The sequence below is a fragment of the Oratosquilla oratoria genome, chromosome 26 (genome assembly GCF_046742065.1).
Source record: "Oratosquilla oratoria isolate Oo_2021 chromosome 26, ASM4674206v1, whole genome shotgun sequence".
In the NCBI taxonomy this organism is placed as follows: domain Eukaryota; kingdom Metazoa; phylum Arthropoda; class Malacostraca; order Stomatopoda; family Squillidae; genus Oratosquilla; species Oratosquilla oratoria.
Genome location: NC_134802.1, coordinates 49616473 through 49639143, shown reverse-complemented (window position 1 = coordinate 49639143; position 22671 = coordinate 49616473). Strand labels below are relative to the sequence as shown.

General features: G+C 41.8%; 1 protein-coding gene across 4 annotated transcripts in view; it reads left to right on the top strand.

Annotated features, from left to right (window-relative positions):
* LOC143039543 (uncharacterized protein CG43867) overlaps positions 1 to 22671 on the top strand; it is a 284063-nt gene that overhangs the window by 26565 nt on the left and 234827 nt on the right. For 3 of the 4 annotated variants that reach the window (XM_076209712.1, XM_076209713.1, XM_076209710.1), the window contains exon 2: positions 11837 to 13706. In XM_076209712.1, coding sequence (XP_076065827.1) covers positions 12837 to 13706 — 870 coding nt within the window. In that variant the 5' untranslated portion in view covers positions 11837 to 12836. Of the gene's footprint in view, positions 1 to 185; positions 295 to 11836; positions 13707 to 22671 lie in introns of all 4 variants that reach the window. The other variant, XM_076209711.1, reaches the window with a different exon arrangement.

Sequence of the window (22671 nt, the reverse complement as noted above, 5' to 3'; positions counted from 1 at the left end):
CGATTTATGCCATTGGAAAACATCGCCTTCAGTTTTGTCTCATGTTGTGGTGTTAATTATTTATCATTGAGCCTCGTCACTCCAAGACTATTCATGTAATTCTTTATATTCTAATGAGTTTTTTTTAGAGTAAGTTTTGCTCGCGTATTGCTGTAAAATTAATACGTATTCTTCTTCTATTTCAGGTGAACATTGAAATATGGACGGCATAAAAGACGATGCAGTGGTAACCGACTCCTTGCCTTCTCAGAAGTGAGAGGTGCAAATGGAGTTACGAACCCAGTAACGAAAGAGGTAATATTCAAAACGGTCGTCACGCCAGCTTGGAGGGCGGGTGGTCCGTGACAGAATTAAAGGAATACATATTTGAAAACCGACGTCTAATTATTTGAATGTATTATCTAACCGTTGGATAGGGAAATAATGTTACTGGTTATGGAGCCTTTGAAGAATAGTGATCTCGTTTGATTTGGGGCTCCTATTTTTCAAAAGGACAAATGTAGAACCCTGTTGTTCAAAAGGTCCACCTAACCTAACCCTTTTTTTTTTTTTTTTTTTTTTTTTTTTTTTTTTTTTTTTTTTTTTTTTTTTTTTTTTTTTTTTTGCATGGGACCGTCATTCTTCACAAGGGCCAAGGCTGGTAGAGCTGTTGTTCAAAGGGTAATTGGAGTCCCCTGTTCTTCATGAGCTTGATAATTAATATTTGTAGGCAAGAAGCAAAGGACTCATGTACAAGGGAAAGGTCATATATGTATGCGTTGTGTATGCATATGTATATATGGACCTTTTCCATTTTACGGCATGCAGTTGATTTCAACAACTTAAGAGAGGTAAGAAATTAATATTAATCTGAAACCTAACCTAACTTAACCTAAAAATTGTGCCTGCCGTAAAATGGAAAAGACCCATGTAAATTTTATATATATATATATATATATATATATATATATATATATATATATATATATATATATATATTGCATGGGTGCAGATATTTTTTCCTCACGCGCATACACACACACACAGGAAAAGAGAAAGACGCCTGGATGAATTTCAGAGAAAGTCTTGAACTTTGGAATTAGATGGAAGGTATGAAATGGAATGGAATAAAATATTGCGAAGCAGGAGTAGAGAGAAATTAAGTCAGAAGAAGGAGAAAAGGAAGTGTAAGAAAGAAAAAGTTTAAATTGAACAGCGGGGGAGGAAGCGTGTTTGCTGTTTAGAAACGGGACTAAATTATAATGTTGGTCCGAGAGTCTGCGTTCCACAGGAAATGAGTGTCTGTACTGAGGGGAAGGGATGCAAAAATGTTTTATTGCAATTGATTAAGTTCGCGAGATGGAAATAAAGAAGAAACGTGTTTATTCGTCTCGTCTCTTAGTCTAAGGCCGTTGCTCTTTGTGTATGCTGGAGCCAGCGTTGGAGTAAAGTCACAAGTGAATTTAGCAGAAATTAAAGTAGAATATGTTTGTGTACTTCCAAGCTAAAATTTGCATGTTGCAAAGGATTTTTTGTAACTATGTTTATGTAGCATATGCAGAAAACTAAGACACAGAAATATGATAATGCGAATGAATTAAAATATTTTATTATCGTGAGAGCAACTAATTATTTTAACAAAGGGGCAGCACCTGAAATATAACGTAGAAAACCGAGAAAACAATGAAATAAGTTATGACAGCTTTACAGAGTGATTCATTGTATTTCTGAAAGTAGACTTTGTTCATGACAAACTGGTGCATGACGACCCGTGTCGCGAGGTGAAGGCGGGAAAGCATCACATTTCCCGCCTTTCGTGACGTCACGTCGGCAAGCTTCCTAGCAACGGCCATCTACTACAGTGGTTGAGGCAAGTAGGGTGTATATTGACAAAATGTTCGCACAACTGCAGACTGAACCATCTCTATTGCCTTTCGGCTGCTTTATTATGGTGCACACGGCAACTCCGATAACGAAGAAGTTGACCAATGACCATTAAAGTACAAAATATGTTGCTCTGAATGCTGATGATTGAACATTGGTGTTTAATTACAACGACGTGTATTCATACGATTACATTTTACCAGCTGTGTCGAATTTAGTCGCTTTTATCGTCGAGGCAGCAGTCGTAATGCGACTGGTTATGCAATTCATCACTTTTCCATGACTAGCTGTAAAGGCGTACGTTTCAAACATTACCCAGCGGTTGTGAAAGTAAAGAAGAAAGGGGAAACAAGAAAACTTATAATAATGACAAGAAAGAAATAGTAACAACGAGAAATAAAACTGGGGAAACCGTATACTAGCACTCAGGAAGGTAAAGGCAAGGGGAGGAAGGGAGGGGAGGGAGCGTGAGGTTGGGGTAGGGGGTGGGGGAGGGGGAAGTACGAGTCAAGTGGGACGGACGAAGGTTGGGAAGTGTAGCAAGGGAGGCAGACGGTGGGTAATTCGGGAAAGAGATGGAGGGTTAAGCCACGGGGGTAGGGAATAGAGTGGGATGAACCCCTAGGGCGTTGTTTTGTGGAGGAAAAGGCTTGCGAAAAAATGTCAAGTTGGGTGGGCTGGATGAGAGGGAGTGAGGGTTGGAAATTGAATTTTCCCTGCTCGAAGACTTAATAGACTCTTCCTTACAACGGCCATCGGTGGTGACTGTTACGTACCCTGGCAGCTCGCACACTTGTGACGTCCTCGGTATAAGCTCTTCACCAGCTTGCTTGGCTAGTGGAGGGTAACAGGGCTAGGATTGGTCACGGGCAGAAATGCGCCTTGCAACCAGATTCATGTTAACGCAAGAAGTAATGAATTATGCAGTTGTTTGACAAATAATTGCTACATTGCATTTGCACCGTAAGCTTCCATCTAGCTGTGGCTTGGAGAGAGAGAGGGGGGGAGGAGGGAGAGACGGAGGGAGGCTGGTGAGGGCGGGTGGGGAGGTTGGGGTGGGCGTGGAGACGGATTGGGTTTCTGTGAGCAGAGCGGCTGGGCAAGGTGAGAGGGTTGGGATGTACTTCAGCGCACGTCAACAACGTACAGTGTGTAACAGTTAGTATAGTAATCATTGCGTGTGCGTGACACAAAAATAAAGTTCATATAGACAAGGGGGAGATGCCAGAAAACGGTGAAAAGGCTGGCAATTCAGTTTAACTTGTCAGGGATTTGTGTAAGAACGGAATCTACAGCAACCGTCGATGTGAAGATGTTTACGAAATTCCAACAATCACACGAATAAAAAGTTAAATGACGAAAATAAATTATTCAGTGAAACCAAAGCATTATGAGGGGAAAAGTATAGAAACAGAAACAAGTCCACCATATGTTTAAAAAAAAATCACCAGTTCATCTTTTCCAATCCATAAAAACAAACCTTCGTGACTCACAATACCTCCGCGCAACGGACCCCATCCCACTCCTTTCCGAGAAATCTCCAAATAAGTAGAATCCAGTGACCACAAGCTTTGGGTTTCCTTCTGCGGCACACGGGTTCGGACAGGATCGGGGCCCTCGGTTTGTCTTGCAGCTACTGAGAGGCCCGTGTTCCTGGCTGCCTGAGAGACAGGGCCAGTGCTTCTCAATTGGAGGTCAAGTGACCGTTGGAACACACACACAAGTATATATATATATATATATAGAGTATATATATATATATATATATATGTATATATATACATATATATGTATGTATATATATATAAGAACATAAGAAATAAAGGAGACTGCAAAAGACCATAAGGCCTACACTAGGCAGCTCCGTATCCATCACCACCTGTCGTCCCCATCCATAAAGTTGTCTAATCGTTTTTTAACTGATAGTTTCAGCGCTTACTACGTGTTTACTAAGTTTATTCCATTCATCGACCACCCTATTTGTAAACCAATTCTTGCATATTTCCTTCTTAAATCTAAATTTGTCCAGTTTATACCCATATATACATATATATATATCATTAAAATTTGCAGCAGCTTCTGCGTTCACGAGTTTTTTGCTGACATTCTCAACTTTTCTAATGCTGGCGCGCTGAGTCGTGCTAAGTTCTTTAATTACCTGACCAAATAGCATTGGAGGTGTAAGTAAAGGCATCGGAATTATCTTCTCTAATTTTATGCAGAGCTTTCGCCTAACTGTTAGGCATCTTCAGTGCTAATGAGTACAGTGTGTGGGAAATCATCTTATATACACAATACAAAGATCACAGACACATGCGTGCTGATCCGGTTGACCAATCAGGAGGCAGGAACACTAAGCTCCGCCCCCAGGCCTAGCGGCTGATCCTTAAGGCGACCTCGATGTCTTTTGAAGTGGGAATAATAAATGGATCCGGAGTCTGTCTGTTCATCGTGGGGTTTTTATCTTTTATGTATAAGGCTTCTAGGATATGAAGGCGTGTGTGGTTTGTGTGGTTTGTTACAGACGGAAACAAACCACACACGCCTTCATATCCTAGAAGCCTTATACATAAAAGATAAAAACCCCACGATGAACAGACAGACTCCGGATCCATTTATTATTCCCACTTCAAAAGACATCGAGGTCGCCTTAAGGATCAGCCGCTAGGCCTGGGGGCGGAGCTTAGTGTTCCTGCCTCCTGATTGGTCAACCGGATCAGCACGCATGTGTCTGTGATCTTTGTATTGTGTATATAAGATGATTTCCCACACACTGTACTCATTAGCACTGAAGATGCCTAACAGTTAGGCGAAAGCTCTGCATAAAATTAGAGAAGATAATTCCGATGCCTTTACTTACACCTCCAATGCTATTTGGTCAGGTAATTAAAGAACTTAGCACGACTCAGCGCGCCAGCATTAGAAAAGTTGAGAATGTCAGCAAAAAACTCGTGAACGCAGAAGCTGCTGCAAATTTTAATGACATTTGCCTTAAAGAGGATCTGCTGCCCAACTATAGCAATATATATATATATATATATATATATATATATATATATGCATGTGTTGTTAAAGTCGACAGCATTAAGGCAACTTGGTTTATGCCCACTCTCCAAATGACAGAGTATTTGTTAGAAAGCTGGAGAATACCCATAAGAAAATTAACAACCTCCTTAATGCTGTCGACTTTAACAACACATGCATACAAGAGAATCTGCTCCCTAGATATTCAAATATATATATATATATATATGTATATATATATATATATATATATATATATTTATATATAATATGCAAAATTACCACAAAAGAACAGAAACGTGAGTATGTGAAGCACGAACATATCAGCTGTCTTCAAGTTTTTGTGTTGTAATTTTGCCTACCCATTTCACGGTGATGTAAAAATGCGAGCGCGCGCGCATACACACACAACACACACACACACATACATATATATGAATTGTGTACGTGTGTGCAGGAAACCAATGGGAAATAAGAAACTTAGTCCCTGATGATGTCTTAAAATAGACGAAAACGTTCGGACTAATTTTTTTTTTTCCAGTGTTTTTTCTGCAAATCTGTTTTCACATGATTTTGTGAATTGCTGCAATATACATATATATATATATATATATATATATGAATATATATACATTTATATATATATACATATATATATATATATATATATATATATATATATATATACATATATATATACATATATATATACATATATATATATATATATATATATTTATATATATATATATCAGCCATCCTGTTGAACAAAGGTATCTTTCATAGCATTCCATGACTCACACAACCGCGCCAACCTCTGCCACGTTACTCCCGCAAACTTCTCAATCTCATCTCTCCACCTTCTGTCTGGTCTCCCTCTTCCACACTTCCCATCTCGCGGCGTCCATTCAGTAACACCTTTGCTCCATCGCTCATCAGTCGTTCGCGCTAACTTACCTTCCCGATTCCACTTTTTTATACTGCCTCCATCCATATCTTTCAATCCAGTCTGTTCTCTCACCCAACTTGCTCTCTTTCGGTCTCTCAGCGTTATTTCCACCATTGATTTCTCATCTCCTTTGTGCACTCCATCGCCTTCTTCAGTTTCTAAGTCTCACACTCGTAGATTATTGGTGGGAGGATACATTGATTGTAAACTTTATGTGTGTGTGTGTGTATATATATATATATATATACATATATATACATATATATATATGTATATATATATATATATATATATATATATATATATGAGTGGAAGGGCGGTGAGCTAAACACAGAGACCAGTTGGAGTTTTATTCACTGACGTTTCGTCCTTACCAGGACATCCTCAAAGTACTTTGAGGATGTCCTGGTAAGACGAAACATCAGTGAATAAAACTCCAACTGTTATCTGTGTTTAACTCACCGCCCTTCCACTCATAGATATATACACACACATATATGTGTGTGTGTGTGTATTTACCTAGTTGTATTTTGCGGGAGGAGAGCTATGCTCGTAGTGACCCGCAGTTGTATCTTTCCGCATCCAGTTCTTTCTTAAAATCATGTATAGTGTGTGTGTGTGTGTGTGTATGTTTTATTGACTGACTTTTATATTTTAAGTCTTCCCCAGGAGGGCAAGAAGCGGCGTCGCACAGAAAAGTGAAAGTCTCTTCTTTCCCTGAGGAAACAGACCGAGGGCAGTGCTTGATCCCCTCCCCCCCCTTTCATCCCTCTTCTGCGTCCGTCTCTTGTCTGCTCCGTGCCCCCTCCCCCCAATCAAATCCTCATCATCACTGGTTTCCGAAACCCTTTTTCTCTACTCGTTAAGCGATGGCTTGATACTTTGAATCTCTTGTTTTAAATCGGGTTTTTGCACCCCCCGGGGGGGGGGATTTTCCTTTCTAACGCAAATGTGAAGATATTGTGGGTTTGTTTCATGTTGACAATGGGTTTACATTTGTAACTCGAACCTGGTAAGTGGATTTTCGTATGATTTGTATCTCATATTTGGCACATCGCTTATATATATATATATATATATATATATATATATATATATATATATATAAATATATATATATATATATATACATATATATATATATATATATATATATATATATATATATATATGATGTTGGCATTGTCCTCCACTAGAATCGGAGGGCCATCAATGATTAATCAATTGCAAAGAAATATGGACTAGTGGTTTACAATATATATACCCCAGTTTATATACAACGGAGTTTTAAAGTCAAATGGTTGTGCTGTCATTATTTTTCCTAAGGCAGGAATACAATGTTTAGAAGATTTAAAGTGGTCACTAATGATAAGTTACGTTGTGATCATTTTTGCCTTCTATTTATGTTGTGTTTAATAATATGTCGTTGCGTAGGTGTTTCCCTAAATAACATCGCTTGCCGAAAGATAGAATGAAAAAAAAGTTAAATGCAGTAAGATTCCTTCTGATACCACGCAATTGGAACGCAGTAATCTCTCGTGTAAGACAATATAGTGTTTGCTCACACCTTTATAATTCAAACGATCCTCAATAGAACATTTCCATCCGTTTCTTCGTGGCTTATGCTAAGAGGTTCTTGGGGAAGGAGAAGGTATTTCGCCTCCTCCTCCTCCTCCTTGGGGGAATCACCGGTGACCCTCGGGAATCGAACTTGGATGTGCGTCGTCCGAAAACGAGAACGAAATTGACCGAGCTACTCTTCGCGGGTACTGGGGCACGTCATGGCCCAACCGTCTCGTCTCCGTTTTCTTCCCACTCAGGTCTATATCTATATATATAGGTAGGTACAGAGCCCGACTGCTCTGCACGCCAACAAACCGTCACAAGAACCTCCAGAATCCCCCCCCCCCTTCTTCTCCTCGTTTACCTATACTCCAGTTCTCTGGCTGTCACTCACATCTCTAGTACCCCCCCTCCCTCACCCCCTTCTCTCTCGTCTCCTCCAGTTAGATGCATATTACCTACCCGGCCTTTCCCCACCTCCACCTTATTTTCTCTCCCTTCCCCAGTATTCTCTCCATCCCCAGTTCTTCGCCTTATTTTCTCTCTCCCTCACCATTTTCAGTACTGCATATACTGTCCATCTTTTCCCTCTCATCCCTTCTCTTCCTCTCCTCCCCCCATCCCCTCCCCCACTCCTCTCCTCTCGTCACTTCTTTTCTTCTCCCCCCCTCTCCTCCCCCACCTCTCCAGTCTCCTCTCCTCCTCAGCTCTCATCACCTCTTACCGCCTCTCGTCACCTCTTGTCGCCTCTTGCCTCCTCTGATCTCCGCTTTTTTCATTCCTTCCCCCTCGTCTCTTCCTCCTCCTGTGCCATGCTCTTCCCTCTTATGTCCACTCTCCTTGCCTAATCTCTCCTCCCAACCCTCCCCTCCCCTTCCCTTCATCCCCTTCTCGTCATCTCCCGTTTTCTTTCCCTTCCCATCTCTACCCTCCACCCGCTCCCTCCTCTCACCACTCCTCTCCCCTCTCCTCTCCCTCCTCTCACGTGCTCTCTACTCCTTTCTCTAACCCCCACCACCGCGTCTCCTCCCCCCCTCCCTCCGTTCTCATCCTCATCTCTCCCCGTTCACTCTCTTCCTTCCACCCCGCCATCTATACGTCTTCCCCCCAGCTAATCCCCCCCTCCCTTCGTCTTACTTCGGTAAGCTTTCCCCCTATACCTCCTTACCCTGGAGTTCAGGGAGCCTCTCATCCCCCTTCGTCCTCTCCTGTCTCCCCACTTCGTCCCCTCTACGTCTTCTCCTATTCCCTCTCCACCTTTCCTATATGTACGCGTGTGATATATATAGTATATATATGTATATATATATATATATATATATATATATATATATATATATATATATACGTGTATGTAACTTCAGCATACAAATACATAAAAGTTGCGCCCAACTTTTATCTCTCTTGATGGCGCAATCGGTTAAGTCACTAACACTTGTCACGTGCTAAATCAGGTTCGAGTCCTTGGCTCTACCACGTTTCTATTTCTGCATGTTGACCTCGAGTCTCTCGATGTTGAAGCTTAGAATTAGAGTGTATTGTGGTTGATAAAAATTATCTGTGCACTGGGACCCATTTAGTGTTGGACATTATATATACGTATATATATGTGTGTGTGTGTGTGTGTATATATATATATATATATATATATATATATATACTTTCCCTACCCATCAAAAGTGACAAAATTTTCACACTGAATGAGAATCAGACAAGAAACAATGGTCTCAAACTGTCCGTGTAGTTAATGAATGGAATAAACTTCCTGCAGAGGCAGTGCAATGTAGTTCAGTTCGAAGCTTTAAAAATTATTTAGATAAACACCTAAGCAAGATGCTGTAATGATTAATTATCATTTATTTTATATTATATTTTTTTATCATTTGTCTGTTTGATTCTCATTTATTATTAGTTCATGTCAATTTATTATCATTTACTATTTACCTGTTTGTTGTTTGACTGTGCCTATGCGTTTATTTATGTATTTTATTTGATACTTACATTATTATAGTTTTTATTTATTTATTTATTTATTGTTATTATTAGGATTTTTTCGCATCCGACCTAGATATGGACCAAAAGGTCTCCAGTCGGCATGCTCCGCCTTTGTAATCCTTTTTGTAATGTGTGTGTGTGTGTGCATATTACGTGCGATTTAAAACATATCGAATGTGTCGCAGCGATTCTTAATAAAAATGTATATTTTATGTCAGATGAAAAATTCAGTAATTTGTCATGTAGTCTTTGTTTCTGTCTCTGTTTCTTTCTCTCAAATGGAGAAAGCAATAGCATACAACATAGGCGAACATAAAGTCTTGTCCTCCATATTACAATTATGAGAATTATTATATATGTGTGTGTGCCGTAGAATGGATACATTTATATCTCAGGACGTGCAATTCCTGAATTGGTGACCAAGGGAACAGTTAAAACAAAAAAAATTGCAGATTTTGTTTCTCAGTTTCCTCCCAAGCGAAAGATCTCAGTTTTTGTGTCACACTGAAATTGCTTCTCAGAATGAAATGGACCGTTCATGGACACTTTGATAACTCCTTTGGGAGACGGGGGTCGGGGGGGATTGTGTGTCAGATAAAGGAAGTGTATAGAGCAGGGGGGTTGGGGTTGTGTGTCAGATAAAGGAAGTGTATAGAGCAGGGGGGTTGGGGTTGTGTGTCAGATAAAGGAAGTGTATAGAGCAGCGGTCCTGTAAAGGGCTTCTTCTTCCTCCTCCTCCTCCTCCTCCTCCTCCTCCTCCTCCCCCTCCCCCTTCTTTTCCTTCCCCTCTCCCTCTTCTTCTTCTCCTCCTCTCTCTTCTTCTTCTCCTCCTCCCTCTTCTTCTCCTCCTCCATATTTTTCTTTCTCTCCTTCTCCATCTTTTTCTTCTCCTCCATCTTTTCCTTCTTCTCTTCAATCTTTTTTTCCTACTCCTCCTCTTCCCTCTTCATCTTCTTCGTCTTCTCCCTCTTCTTCTGCTTCTCCTCCTCCTCGTCCCTCTTCTTCTTCTGCTTTCATTAGCACGGGTGATTAATGTGTTACTTAAGCAGCTTTCGTCTCTACCAAGACATATCGGATGGTGCTGTATCTTCGCTCACTTCAGAAATAAGATCATCTTTCAGAAATAAGATCATACTTAAGACGTTTGTCATGAGGATAGGTCTGTGAAATATGTAACGGAACATGGAATAGCTTTATAAATATTTTGAAAAATACCGACATGAATTGTATACCAAAAATTTGACAGTTGATAATACTGCATGATTTTATTTATTATTATTATTATTATTCATTTATTTATTCTATTTTTTTCATATTTTTGACAAACTGACAACAAAGTGATCTTGATAGATGAAAAGTCGGATTTGTCATATGTTCAGTTTTATAGATAGCTCACATCATTTTACACAAGTATTTCTACGCTCAATATGAATCAGACGAGAAATTATAGTCACAAACTGTCAGAGCTCAAAAGTACTCTAGGTAGAAATAATTTCGCTAACCTCTTAATTGTAATAATGATAATTGTAATTATAATTATGGTAACTAATGATTATAGTAGTAATAATAGTAATGATAATTGTAATAATAATGATAGTAACTAAAGATTATAGTAATAATATTAAGAGTAATAATGATGTGTATGTTTAAGACAGATTGAACATTTTTAGAAGCTTCGCCATGGGATACGAACCCTGACCCGTGCGTCGATAATCACGAGGCCAAGACGCTAGCGACCATGCTACATGGTCGCTAGCGTCTTGGCCTCGTGATTATCGACGCACGGGTCAGGGTTTGTATCCCATGCGGAGCTTCTAAAAATGTTCAGTAATAATGATAACATAATTGCCTCAAGTTTCACTAAGTGTATTTGCTCCACTAAGGAGAGCGACTGCACATATAAAGAATTCCTCACTAATGCAACGCAGATAGTCAAAGGTTTCTGTCCAGAGAGATCTTTGGGAAGGCCAAAGGATCGTTGCCAGATGCTCTTGGGCAACGGGTTTCCAGCTAGTGATTCTCGAGGCAACAGTCAATTTGAACTGATTTGCCTGATTGTGTGTTTGTTTACTTCCTTGTTATCGTTTCATTTTCCTGTAGCCTACCTCCTCATGGACTTAAAGGTCTCTTGCCGCCAACCTTATGAATTGCTATTATGAATCAGTGTAACCAAAGCGCAAACAGACGCAGCCAACACAGCTTAGATCAAAGACCGACTTTCTGTTGATGAATTGAGGTACAGTTTGTACTTCTTTCTCATTTGAAATGTTTTTAGGTGCACTAACTCATTTCAAGTGAGAGAGAAGATCAAACTGTACTTCAGTTCAGCAACAGGAAGTCTTCCTGTGCCCTGTGCTGCGTTACCTGCGTCGCAGTTTGCGCTCAGGTAAACACACGCATTAGTTCGTGAATACTAAACAAGTGTCGTTCTTTTCTTTCCAGATCCCATCGTGCAGTGCCATTGGTTCCCCCGTGTCGTTTGGTGTGAGGCACATCCCCATTCCTAGTTCATACATCAAGGAACAACTAAAAGGTATTGGATCCTCTTGGCCAGCTACGAGGCGAATCCCCGGTCCGAGCATCAAGTAACAACTATAAGGTGTTGGATCCTCCTTGGCCAAGTCACAGCGCGTGACAGAAACTCGTATACAGTGCCCGAAATGCTACTGTTGTGTTTTTTGTATGCAACGAGTCCTGTAATCGTATAGCTTCATGCGTGTCAGCATGTGTTGATATATATCTGAGACGTTGATAAATTGCTGTCGTGGTCAACCCAAGACCCGGGTATTATATATATACACCAGAGACTTTGTACAGTAGAATGTTCCACGCTAGCCAAAGGGACGAAAGTGTAGATGTTTCTTTCGTCTATGTAGGAAACTGTTTTGCGTTAAGGTTTTACGTGTGAGTTTGTTCGTTTTTCGTATTGGACGTGATACGACTGTGTGTTTTTACGTGAGCTTTAATGTTGTCAGGGTGTAGTGTTAAGTGTCCTCTGTGATAATAGTAGTGATAACCTGTATCATACGGACGCCCATTTAGTCCATGCCTTAGCACTTCCCTGTGCTTTCGTGCTTGCGTGTATACAGGAGTGTGTGAAAGAAAGGAAGAAGAGACCAACAGTCATATTAGTGTTAACTTCACTGTGTAGGTGTCGCTAAATGGTGCTTTCCCACTGTGATAAGTGTTCTGCCACGCATATTACCACACCGTCGGCTGCCTCTCCCCAGCTGTCCTGGACGTAACCAGGAACCCCCTGACGAAGAGGGAGGTCGCAGTCGTCGTCGTCGTCGTCGTCGTCGTCGTGGGTCGTCCAAATCAGAGTTGTGATACTTTGACACAGTACTGCTTCCTGCGAATGCCCAGTCCTCCTCGTCCTCCACCTCTTCCTCCTCCTCCTCCCCCTCCTCCTCCCGGCCGCCGCCGCCGCCACTGAGTCGCCATGGCTGACGGCGAGGACCCCGAAAGGCGTCAGGCGGGACACCCCTCCTACACACGACCCTTCTCCCACGTGATCCAGTCCAGCTACGCCCAGGGGCTCTCCTCGTCGCCTAATCGGTACTCTGATTCGAGATTCTTCTTCTCGGAGCGGAGGCTATCGCAGCTCTTCGACGTGGAGGCGTGGCTGGACGAAGACGGCGAGGGGTCCGGCGACCTCACCTACGCCGACGATGCCGAACGCGACCCGCCCCCGGAACCGGCCCCTCGAGCCTCCTACTGCCCGCCTTCGCCAACGCTGCCTCCTCCTGGCGGGGGAGACAAAAGCAGAGGAGGTTACTCGGGGGACCTGCACGAAGCCTCGATGTACTCGGCCATGGGTTCTGCCATGCACCTGGACGCGAGGTACTCGGCCGAGATGGCGCGTCTGTCGAGCCTCACCGGCGGATCGGGGAGGTTCAGCACCACGTCCTCCCTCCGTCAGGACAACGGCGTGGACGAGTATGGCGCCCATGGGGACGTGACCCCGACGCCAGGGTCGCCCACGGAGCACGCCGTGTCCCGGAGGTCCCACGCGAGCCCTTCGTGCTACTCGCAAGTGTCCCACAAGACGGACGACTCGAGGGAGACCTCCCTCTCTTCGGGGGTTCCCTCGTCCTTGCCCTCCGTGCTCTCCGAGCTGGCCGGCGAGGTCGGGGTCGAGGCCCTCCTCTTGTCCGACCAGGAGGACGACAAGGACATCATCGATGGACCCGGCCCGCTGGTCTGGGGAGGCCCTGAAGTCAATTGGCAGGAGCGGTGCCTCGAATTGGAGCTGTCCCTACAGCGCTTCCGGGATCAAGCTGGCAAGATCCGCGAACTGCTCCGAGAGAAGGTAAGTTTGTGAGCCGCCCATTGCACGCGTGTGTACTTTTTTGGAATGGGGGGGGGGAGCCATTCCGCCAGTGGAATTTCCCCGAAAACGACCACTTCATTTACATCGTCACTTGGCAGTTCTTATGGCCAACATTGTCGTGAAACATTTTCATATAAATTGAAACTATTCAGCTATCTTCCTCTGGGATCTTAATCACTTTCCAGGTTCGGTATCCTGGATAGGTATTGTGTCCGATTTCATTGAAATCCCTTTAACTGCTTTTGTTACGATGAAGCAAGTTTACTGATGTAGATAAGAATGCTGTTAAGGGGTTTGGGGTCAATCGAGGTTTAGGTAGTATTGGAACCCGTTTTATGTGTTGGTGGATACCTGCAAAGGCTATTAGATCATGCCGTCCTTGCTTTTGCTTTGATCCTTCGTTGACGCAATCTGTGTCCAATTAAGCGCTAAGGTCCGAGTTCCTTCCTGGTTTTCATTGGTTATTCTATTTTTTTTTTCTTCTTTTCTTTTATTCGAATGCACAGGTTCGTCTCATGTTCTTTTCAGTTTGAATCTATGCCATACCCTAAAATGAACTTTTAACTATACCTATGCATTTATTTATGTATTTTATTTATTATTTACATTATTATAGTTTTTATTTATTCATTTATTTATTTATCATTATTATGATTTTTTCGCGTCTGGCCTAGATATGGACCAAAAGGTCTCCTGTCGGTATGCTCGGCCTTTGTAATGAACTTAGTAAATTTTTGTCTTTGAAGCCCTCGTCTTTGTTACACCTATAGGATTATAAATAAGGAGCATGCCAACAGGAGACCTTTTGGTCCATAACTAGGTCGGATGCGAAAAAAATATATAATAATGATAAATAAAAATTATAATGATATAAATAATGATAAATGAATTAATGAACAAATGGGTAAAGTTAATGATAAACAAACAGGTAAATAGTAAATAATAATAAATTGACAGATGAATAGTAATAAACGATTGATATTTTCCCTCTCCCTTCTTTCCTCCAAGGTTGGTAACCCCAATATCTTAGACTCTACTTCGTATGACAGTCCCTGTTGACTTGCAGCTCACTTCACTATTGCCATTTGGACTTCCTTCTCACTTCTTTCATGATGTGGTCTTTCCTCCACGCTGCTGTGCACCTCAGACTTGGTCAGAAGGACTGGATTATTCTCCCCCATTTCCTCGTCATAATTCCTGAACGCTGTTCTAACTTTATGGTGTGTATGTGGAATTTTAATTCTTTAGGTAACCAACAAACTAGAAATGGTGAACAGAAATGGACACATCGACAGTGGGAAGAGTCAATATATGTTTTTGCGGAATGGTATCGTTGTTTTTATCAGTCGAAAATTTGTTGTTCAAGAAAAGGAAATTGTCGCTTATTTATTATGGAAAAGCAAAATTCAAAAGTAAATATAGTAAAGGCACCTAAACTTACACTCTCTGGAAAGACGCAGAGTGCGGGGTGATCTAATAGAAGTGTTCAAGTGGATCAAAGGCTATAACAAGGGTGATGCAAACAAGGTCATCATAATAAAACAACAGGGCAGGACTCGCAGTAATGGGTATAAACTGGACAAATTTAGATTTAAGAAGGAAATAGGCAAGAATTGGTTTACTAATAGGGTGATCGATGAATGGAATAAACTTAGTAACCATGTAGTAAGCGCTGAAACTATCAGTTGTTTTAAAAAACGATCAGACAACTTTATGGACGGGGATGAAGGTGGTGATGGATACGGAGCTGCCTAGTGTAGGCCTTATGGTCTTTTGCAGTCTCCTTTATTTCTTATGTTCTTATGTTCTTAAGTGTAATCGCAAGCATGATTGTCTCGAATTCATTTAGTCGTGGGTTCGAATCCCACACTCTCCGATTACAATCAGTGACTCTATCTGCCCTCAACAATCCATCAAGCGCATATGGCAAAGGTGACCCTCCTAAATGTGATGGGGGTAATTGCACGAAATAGATGGCATCTTGCAGAATGTTGATAGATGGACGGATATAGTTATCGTGCGGTGGGTGTAATGCTAGGTTTGTTTGTTTTGTGAAGACAGCAAAGTCATTAATCTCTGTCATGGCCACATTTAAATAACCCCGTTAATATTTATGGACGCAGAATTCGTAGACAGCACACTGGCCCTGACCCAATGAATATAGGAAGTGCAAAAGGTTCCTGTATAATCAATCAACACTAATAATGAATGAATACTTAATCCGCGTCACGGGCGCGGGAACTGTTTGATAACCAGCAGTGCATAAAACATGTGGGCTGTGTAGAGGTGTTGCCAGGGGGTGGGGTGGCGGGCTCTTGACGTCATCATCGCCCGGGTAAGGGTCTGCATGCTGCTTAACGATGGCGCCCAGTTGGAATGGAGTCGAAAGAATATTTTTAATCGACTTCGTTTGCGCAGAAACTCTGAGGGAGTGCATCATAAACCATATATATATATCTATATATATATATATATATATATATATATATATATATATATATATATATATATATATATTAACCCATTCAACTTAAAATCCCACATCCCTCTTTTTTTTTTTTTTTTTTTTTTTTACCAACACTTTTTCTTCTCTCTTGAACTACATAGAAATAATTACCGGAAGACGTAGACTGAGTTAGAGAATAAAGAGGATAAGGGTGCATTTTGTTCAATATGGCCACCCAGGACAGCCGTATTGTAGAGATCCGTGACGTCATATTGCATGGCATCAATATTCCGTTTAATTTGTCACTTAGGTGCGACGACTAGATTTCATTAACGTAATTTATAACACATGGTGAATAGATATATAATATTGTTTGGAATTGACGTTTCGTCTGTTGTAAAGATCCAAATCAGCTCATCGTTCTTACTTGTCACTTGATCGTGACGAGTATGGTTGATAAACAAGTGGAAAAGAAAGGTAAGGTGTTTGTGACAGCAATGTCCCAAGGTTAGGGTTATTTTTATCCATAGAGTTGCAGCATCGCGATAGGAACATATATTTCTTTGCCATAATATAGTACCTCAGCTGTCCTGTGTTGCCAGGTCAATTAAAAGTAATGCAAAATGTAAGTTTTATTGGTGTGTTTTACTAGGAAAAGAAATTCCGTTGGAAAATGGGAAAACAAGCGAGCGTGCACGTCAGCCTGGCCTGCCGGCCGGCCAAGCAATACCCGCCAAGACGCCTGACTCATCGTGTGACGTCATCAAAACATTCGTTCGCATCAGAACCCTCCCTCGTAAAGAATTGCACTACAGCAGACGTATTCCACGTTATGTGTCTGCGTGTGAGCTGACATGTGTGCAAATGGCCACTGAAGGGTAGATAAGACTACCGGGTTTACGTGAGACGTGCCTTCTCGTAGGTGCAGAGCCATTTTCTTTCCGTATGTGGACTGGTGAGGTAAAGCGTTGGATGTCTTGACGAGTTCTACGGTGGATAGGATTTGGCTCGCTGTACTTCGTTTAATCCACGCAATGTGGAGGAGGGGGGGAGGCGCAAGTGATGCCCCTCCCCCCCCCCCACTGTTCCTCAAGGTGCTGAGATTAGCGGCGGTGGGGGATGGGGAGTGGGAGATTTTGGTGTGGGTGTTCTTGGCGCGGCCAGCTCCCATATAAGGCAGTTGCGTCCTTGGTACGGGGAGCTGTCTTGCAGTCTGGTTCGATGAGACGGGCTCTTTCGGCCAGAGCTTCTTCGAGTAATTGCCTCGGTGCTCAGTTACACACTTGTACTTTCCTGCTTCACTCCTTTTTATTTACTCCAATGAATGCTGCTTAGGTTTCTTCGTCCTGTGTTGACATGGTTGTTCTTGGTGTGCGTTGTGTTGTTGCTGCTCACTGTGAATTTATGGTTCATTATTTACCGTTGTTCTCTGTGAGTGGTGCGTTGTGCGTTTGTGGCTCCGTCTGCCTGGGTTTCGTATACAGTAGATCCTTTCCTGATAAGCGTGGGTGTTCCAGAATAAAAAAAAAAAACGTACTTACTCTATGACGTCACGAGTAACAAAATGTAATATTGGATGTACACATGGGATGGGGAGAAAGACTAATTATTTTCTTTAATTTCATTACCTATTCTTTAACTTGAAGTATTACTGTCGTATCTGTGTTTAAAAAAATGCTGCATTTACTGTGTTTCAAAGTGTAAGTATATTTTATTGGGATACACCGTGGATTCAGTTACTTCCTGTTTGAAGTTTTGAACGAGATTCAGTCATGCGGTTTCATTGTGGGAGAACTTTCACTTTCTTATCAAGTTAAATCTTCTCTCGGTGAGAAATATTTTCTTGCTCTGAAGTATACAGGGTCACGACAGGGAATTTTATTCAGGAGGAAGAAAACTCAGGAAATGAATAACTGGCAACCGGTCGTCTCGTACACTAAGCGTCGTTCATCATTTCCAACTTAGAATTTTCCTATCCTACTATACAGTACTCCTCTTCACGATGTTCCGAATCTGACCCATTTTCTTCCAGTTATGTGAATGTATTTCTCATTGTTGCTGTTGTATTAATAGATTTTTTGCTTACAAAGATAATTATGAGGGACCTGTTGTATATAGAAATTTATTAGATACGCTACAATGTAAAGTATATTTGCGTATTTGTAATGTGTTGTGGTTCTGGTGGGGGAGGGCATAGTGGGGGGATGGGGGGAAAGGGGGAGATGATCGAGATGTTTAGGGGGACAGAGATAGAGGGTGAATGGAAGAAAGTTATGAAATTTGTAGAGAAAGCGAGAGATGAAGCGCACCATATGACATACGTATTTACATACGTTTTCTTTTATAACGGTCACGTAGATTTGAATGTGATTGACTTCCACAGATCAGTTGTTATTCTCATAAATGCATAAATGGAGCCGTTGAAAACTTTGGTAGTGGGGTGGGGTGGGAGGGGGGACTATCTAAGGGTGGAGGGGGGTGCAGGGGTGAGTTTGAGGGTGACCATCTAAGGGAGGAGTGGAGTAGGAGGGCGTTGTAGGGCCTCGGTGCAAAAAGAGTGGGAAGAACTACTGATGTAGGGCATATGGTATTGTTCCCCATATTCCGCACAGCTGGGTGTGCAGCCTGGGTATTGATCAGTGTGCTCTCTCTCTCTCTCTCTCTCTCTCTCTCTCTCTCTCTCTCTCTCTCTCTCTCTCTCTCTCTCTCTCTCTCTCTCTCTCTCTCTCTCTCTCTCTCTCTCTCTCTCTCTCTCTAGTATGGCTGGGGGAATAAAATCCTCTCTCTTTCGAGCAAAATAGTACAACTGGGAAAATAAGTTCCTTTCTATCTATCTATCTATCTATCTCGAGCACAGTAGTAGCCTACAGTTGGGAAAATATGTCTCTCTCTCTCTCTCTCTCTCTCTCTCTCTCTCTCTCTCTCATTCTCTCCCTGTCTCTCTATCTATCTATCTATCTATTTATCTGTCTATCAATCTATTTATCTTTATCTCTCTCGAACACAGTAGTATATGGGGGAAATAAGTTTCTTTTTCTCTCTCTCTCTCCAGCACAATAGTATAGCTGGGAAAATAACTCTTCCTCTCTCTCTCTCTCTCTCTCTCTCTCTCTCTCTCTCTCTCGAGCACAGTAGTATAGCTGGGAAAATAACTTCCTTTCTCTCTCTCTCTCTTTCTCTTTCGAACACAGTAGTATAGCTAGGAAAATAAGTTCCTTTCTCTCTCTCTCTCTCTCTCTCTCTCTCTCTCTCTCTCTCTCTCTCTCTCTCTCTCTCTCTCTCTCTGGAGCACAATAGCACAGCTGGGAAAATGGGTTCATTTCTCTCTCTCTAGCACAATAGTATAGCTAGGAAAAAAAATTCCTCTCTCTCTCTCGCTCTCGCTCTCTTCTCAATAGCACAGCTGGGGAAATGAGTTAATTTCTCTCTCTAGCACAAAAGTATAGCTGGGAAAATAAATTCCCCTCTCTCTCTCTCTCTCTCTCTCTCTCTCTCTCTCTCTTTCTCTCTCTCGAGCACATTAGTACAGCATGGGGGGGGGTGAAATCCTGGCGCTGTGATTTCATGCACGAATAATAATAAAAAGGATTTTAAGTTCACTTATAACTACAAAAAGGCGCCATCCACTGATGTTCTATGCAGGAGAAGTAAACTTTGGGAGACTCCGTGTGTTCTTTCGTGATAAATTACTTCACGACACTTTTCTTCTTTTTCGACGTTTTTTTTTTCCTCCTTGGATGACCAAGAATGCACGTCCGCGACAAAAAGTCGTGGCGACTTCGAACCTTTCGCTTTAGAGGCGGTGTGTGTGTGTGTGTGTGTGTTCCTTCAGATGAATAAAATCGCCTAGTGACATGTAGATTTGTAAACGAATAAAGTCACAAAGAGGAGTGAAGTGGTACGTGAGATGATAGGTTCGAATATATATATATATATATATATATATATATATATATATATATATATATTTTTTTTTTTTTTTTAGCGATCTCGGACGATGGGAGGAGGTATCCACAGTTGATTAGAATCGCCTGACGTCATTCATAATAAGTGACTGAAGTTGTAAGACGTACATGAAGAGCGAAGGAATTTACCGTGGCTAACGCCAGGTTTAGTTGAACATATGTACCCATAAACTAACCTTGTAACCATGTATACGATATGTAAATTGCACGACACGTGATCCACAAACCTACCACAGGATATCGTCAAACATTGGCGCCGGTCAACTCATACTTAGACCAAACAATACTGCCAACCCTTTGCTGACACACACACACACACACACACACACACACACACACACACACACACACACACACACACACACATTCCCCAAATCACAAACAACAGGTAAGCGTGACGCCACGATTTGGCGGCCCTTCCAATTAATGCCACAAGTCTCTCGCCAGACAGATCATTGACCATTTCCTTATACCTACCAAACTAAATTGTCATAACTTTAAACCGTACACAACGTCAAGGCACTTTTACTAATACTAACTAGGCACACTAACCCACAAATATTATTGTTGAAAGTATGTATTGGTAGCATCAGACAGAAGCGCTGATGGAGCCGTTTCTGTGTATTCAAACTTTGCGATTGTAGCATCTGGGGACTCTACCTCAGAGGGAGCACCTGGGGGACTCTCTCCATAGGGGGTTGCATCCCCGCGATGTAAATAGCTCTTCGCCTCAGTAAACCCGGAAAGCCCGAAGAGGGTTTATCTTTCCCTGCGCCGCCCTAAAGAGTAACCATCAAAGGAAACACACAGAGGGAGATCACTGGGGAAGAGCGGACGAAAGAACTATCACTTTAAGAAAAAATAAAAATAAAAACATCTACTGTATCTGGAAGCTGCCACTTGGTGCGTATGTGGCTTTGTGTGTGTGTGGAGGTCCGTGTTCTCATTCCCTGTGGGTTTTTGAGGATTTCGTGTGATGTTCGTGGCTGTTGTGCACTTGTACAGCACGTTCTGCTTGTGAGGGAAGGAGGGCGATGGCAACAGCAAGTGGCGTTAGCGACCTAGCAAGGGACTTACCGCTAAGGCTCATTTCACACGTATCGACTTTTTGCCGTGCGCCGTCCACGACAAAACGTCGTGCTTGCTCTCAAAATAACCATGGGTGTATATGGACGCTTTCACACGTGGTCGTGGTCATGACGCGTGAAAGCAACCATGATGTGGACGGCGCACGGCGAAAAGTCGGTACGTGGGAAACGAACCTGAGAGAACGACGATAGGGCTTTCTTTCGTGGAAGTATTGTTCATTGGCGCCTGGGATCTGGCAAATACTTTTGTCAGTGAGAGCCGTGAATGGCCTTTCCTGTTATACTTTGAATAACATTCTAGGACTGTGTACGAGTATATATCCCTCCTCTCCCACTCACTAACCTTTACTTTACTTTTATTTTTTTTTTTTTTTTTATTTATTTTTTTTAGGGGCGTGGGGCTTCAGGGAGTACGAGGTCAAATGTATATTTTTTCTTTTTTCCTTTTTGTGCATACACAGTCTGTTTTTATGTGTTTGTATTTCTTGTTAGGAGGAGGGGGTTCTAACTTCCGCCAGATTCCCATAGGGATTCCTGATTCTAAAGGGGGAAAATGTAATATCACTAAAGTGGTCTATATGGTAGATTGTCAGATAAATTATATGGTGGAAAGGATTGGATAATTCTTAATAGGGTTTGATGACTCCCAATGGTGTTGGATTCTTCTTAAAGGATCCGAATACTCTAAAGAGAACCCAACCACTAGAGGGATCCAACCACTTTAAGAAGGATCAAATCTCTTTAAAACGGATCCAGCACCTTTAAGAGGGATCTAACTCTTTTAAGAGGGCTCCAAACCCCTTTAAGAGAGGTCCAACCTCATTAGAAAGGATCCAAACCCCTTTAAGAGAGATCCAACCTCATTAAAAAGTATCCAAACCCCTTTAAGAGGAATCCAACCCTATTAAGAGGGATCCAACCCTATTAAGAGGGATCCAACCTCATTAAAAGGATCCAAACCCCTTTAAGAGGAATCCAACCTCATAAAAAGTTATCCAAACCCCTTTAAGAGAAATCCAACCTCATTAAAAATTATCCAAACCCCTTTAAGAGGAATCCAATATCATTAAAAATGATCCAAAACCCTTTAAGAGTTATCCAACCTCATTAGTAGGGATCTAAACCCCTTTAAGAAAGATCCAACCACTTTAAGAGGGATCCAACATTTTTAGAAAGTATCCAAACCCTATGAACGGCCACACTGACCTTATGTAGCTCGAGGTGCCGAGATACGCTTGGTGACCATTAGTGGGGGATTTGATCCGAAGAGATTTTTGCCTTTGTGTAGTGCTTTTGGGAACACGGAGGGGTCAAGCATGCAATGTATAAGGAACCCATCTTGAATATGCTTTTTATTTCCTTATTTATTTGTTTATTCTCTTGTTTGTTTGTTAATGTATTTGTCTAGTCTTGTATTTGGTTTTATATATTTCTTTGTTTATTTT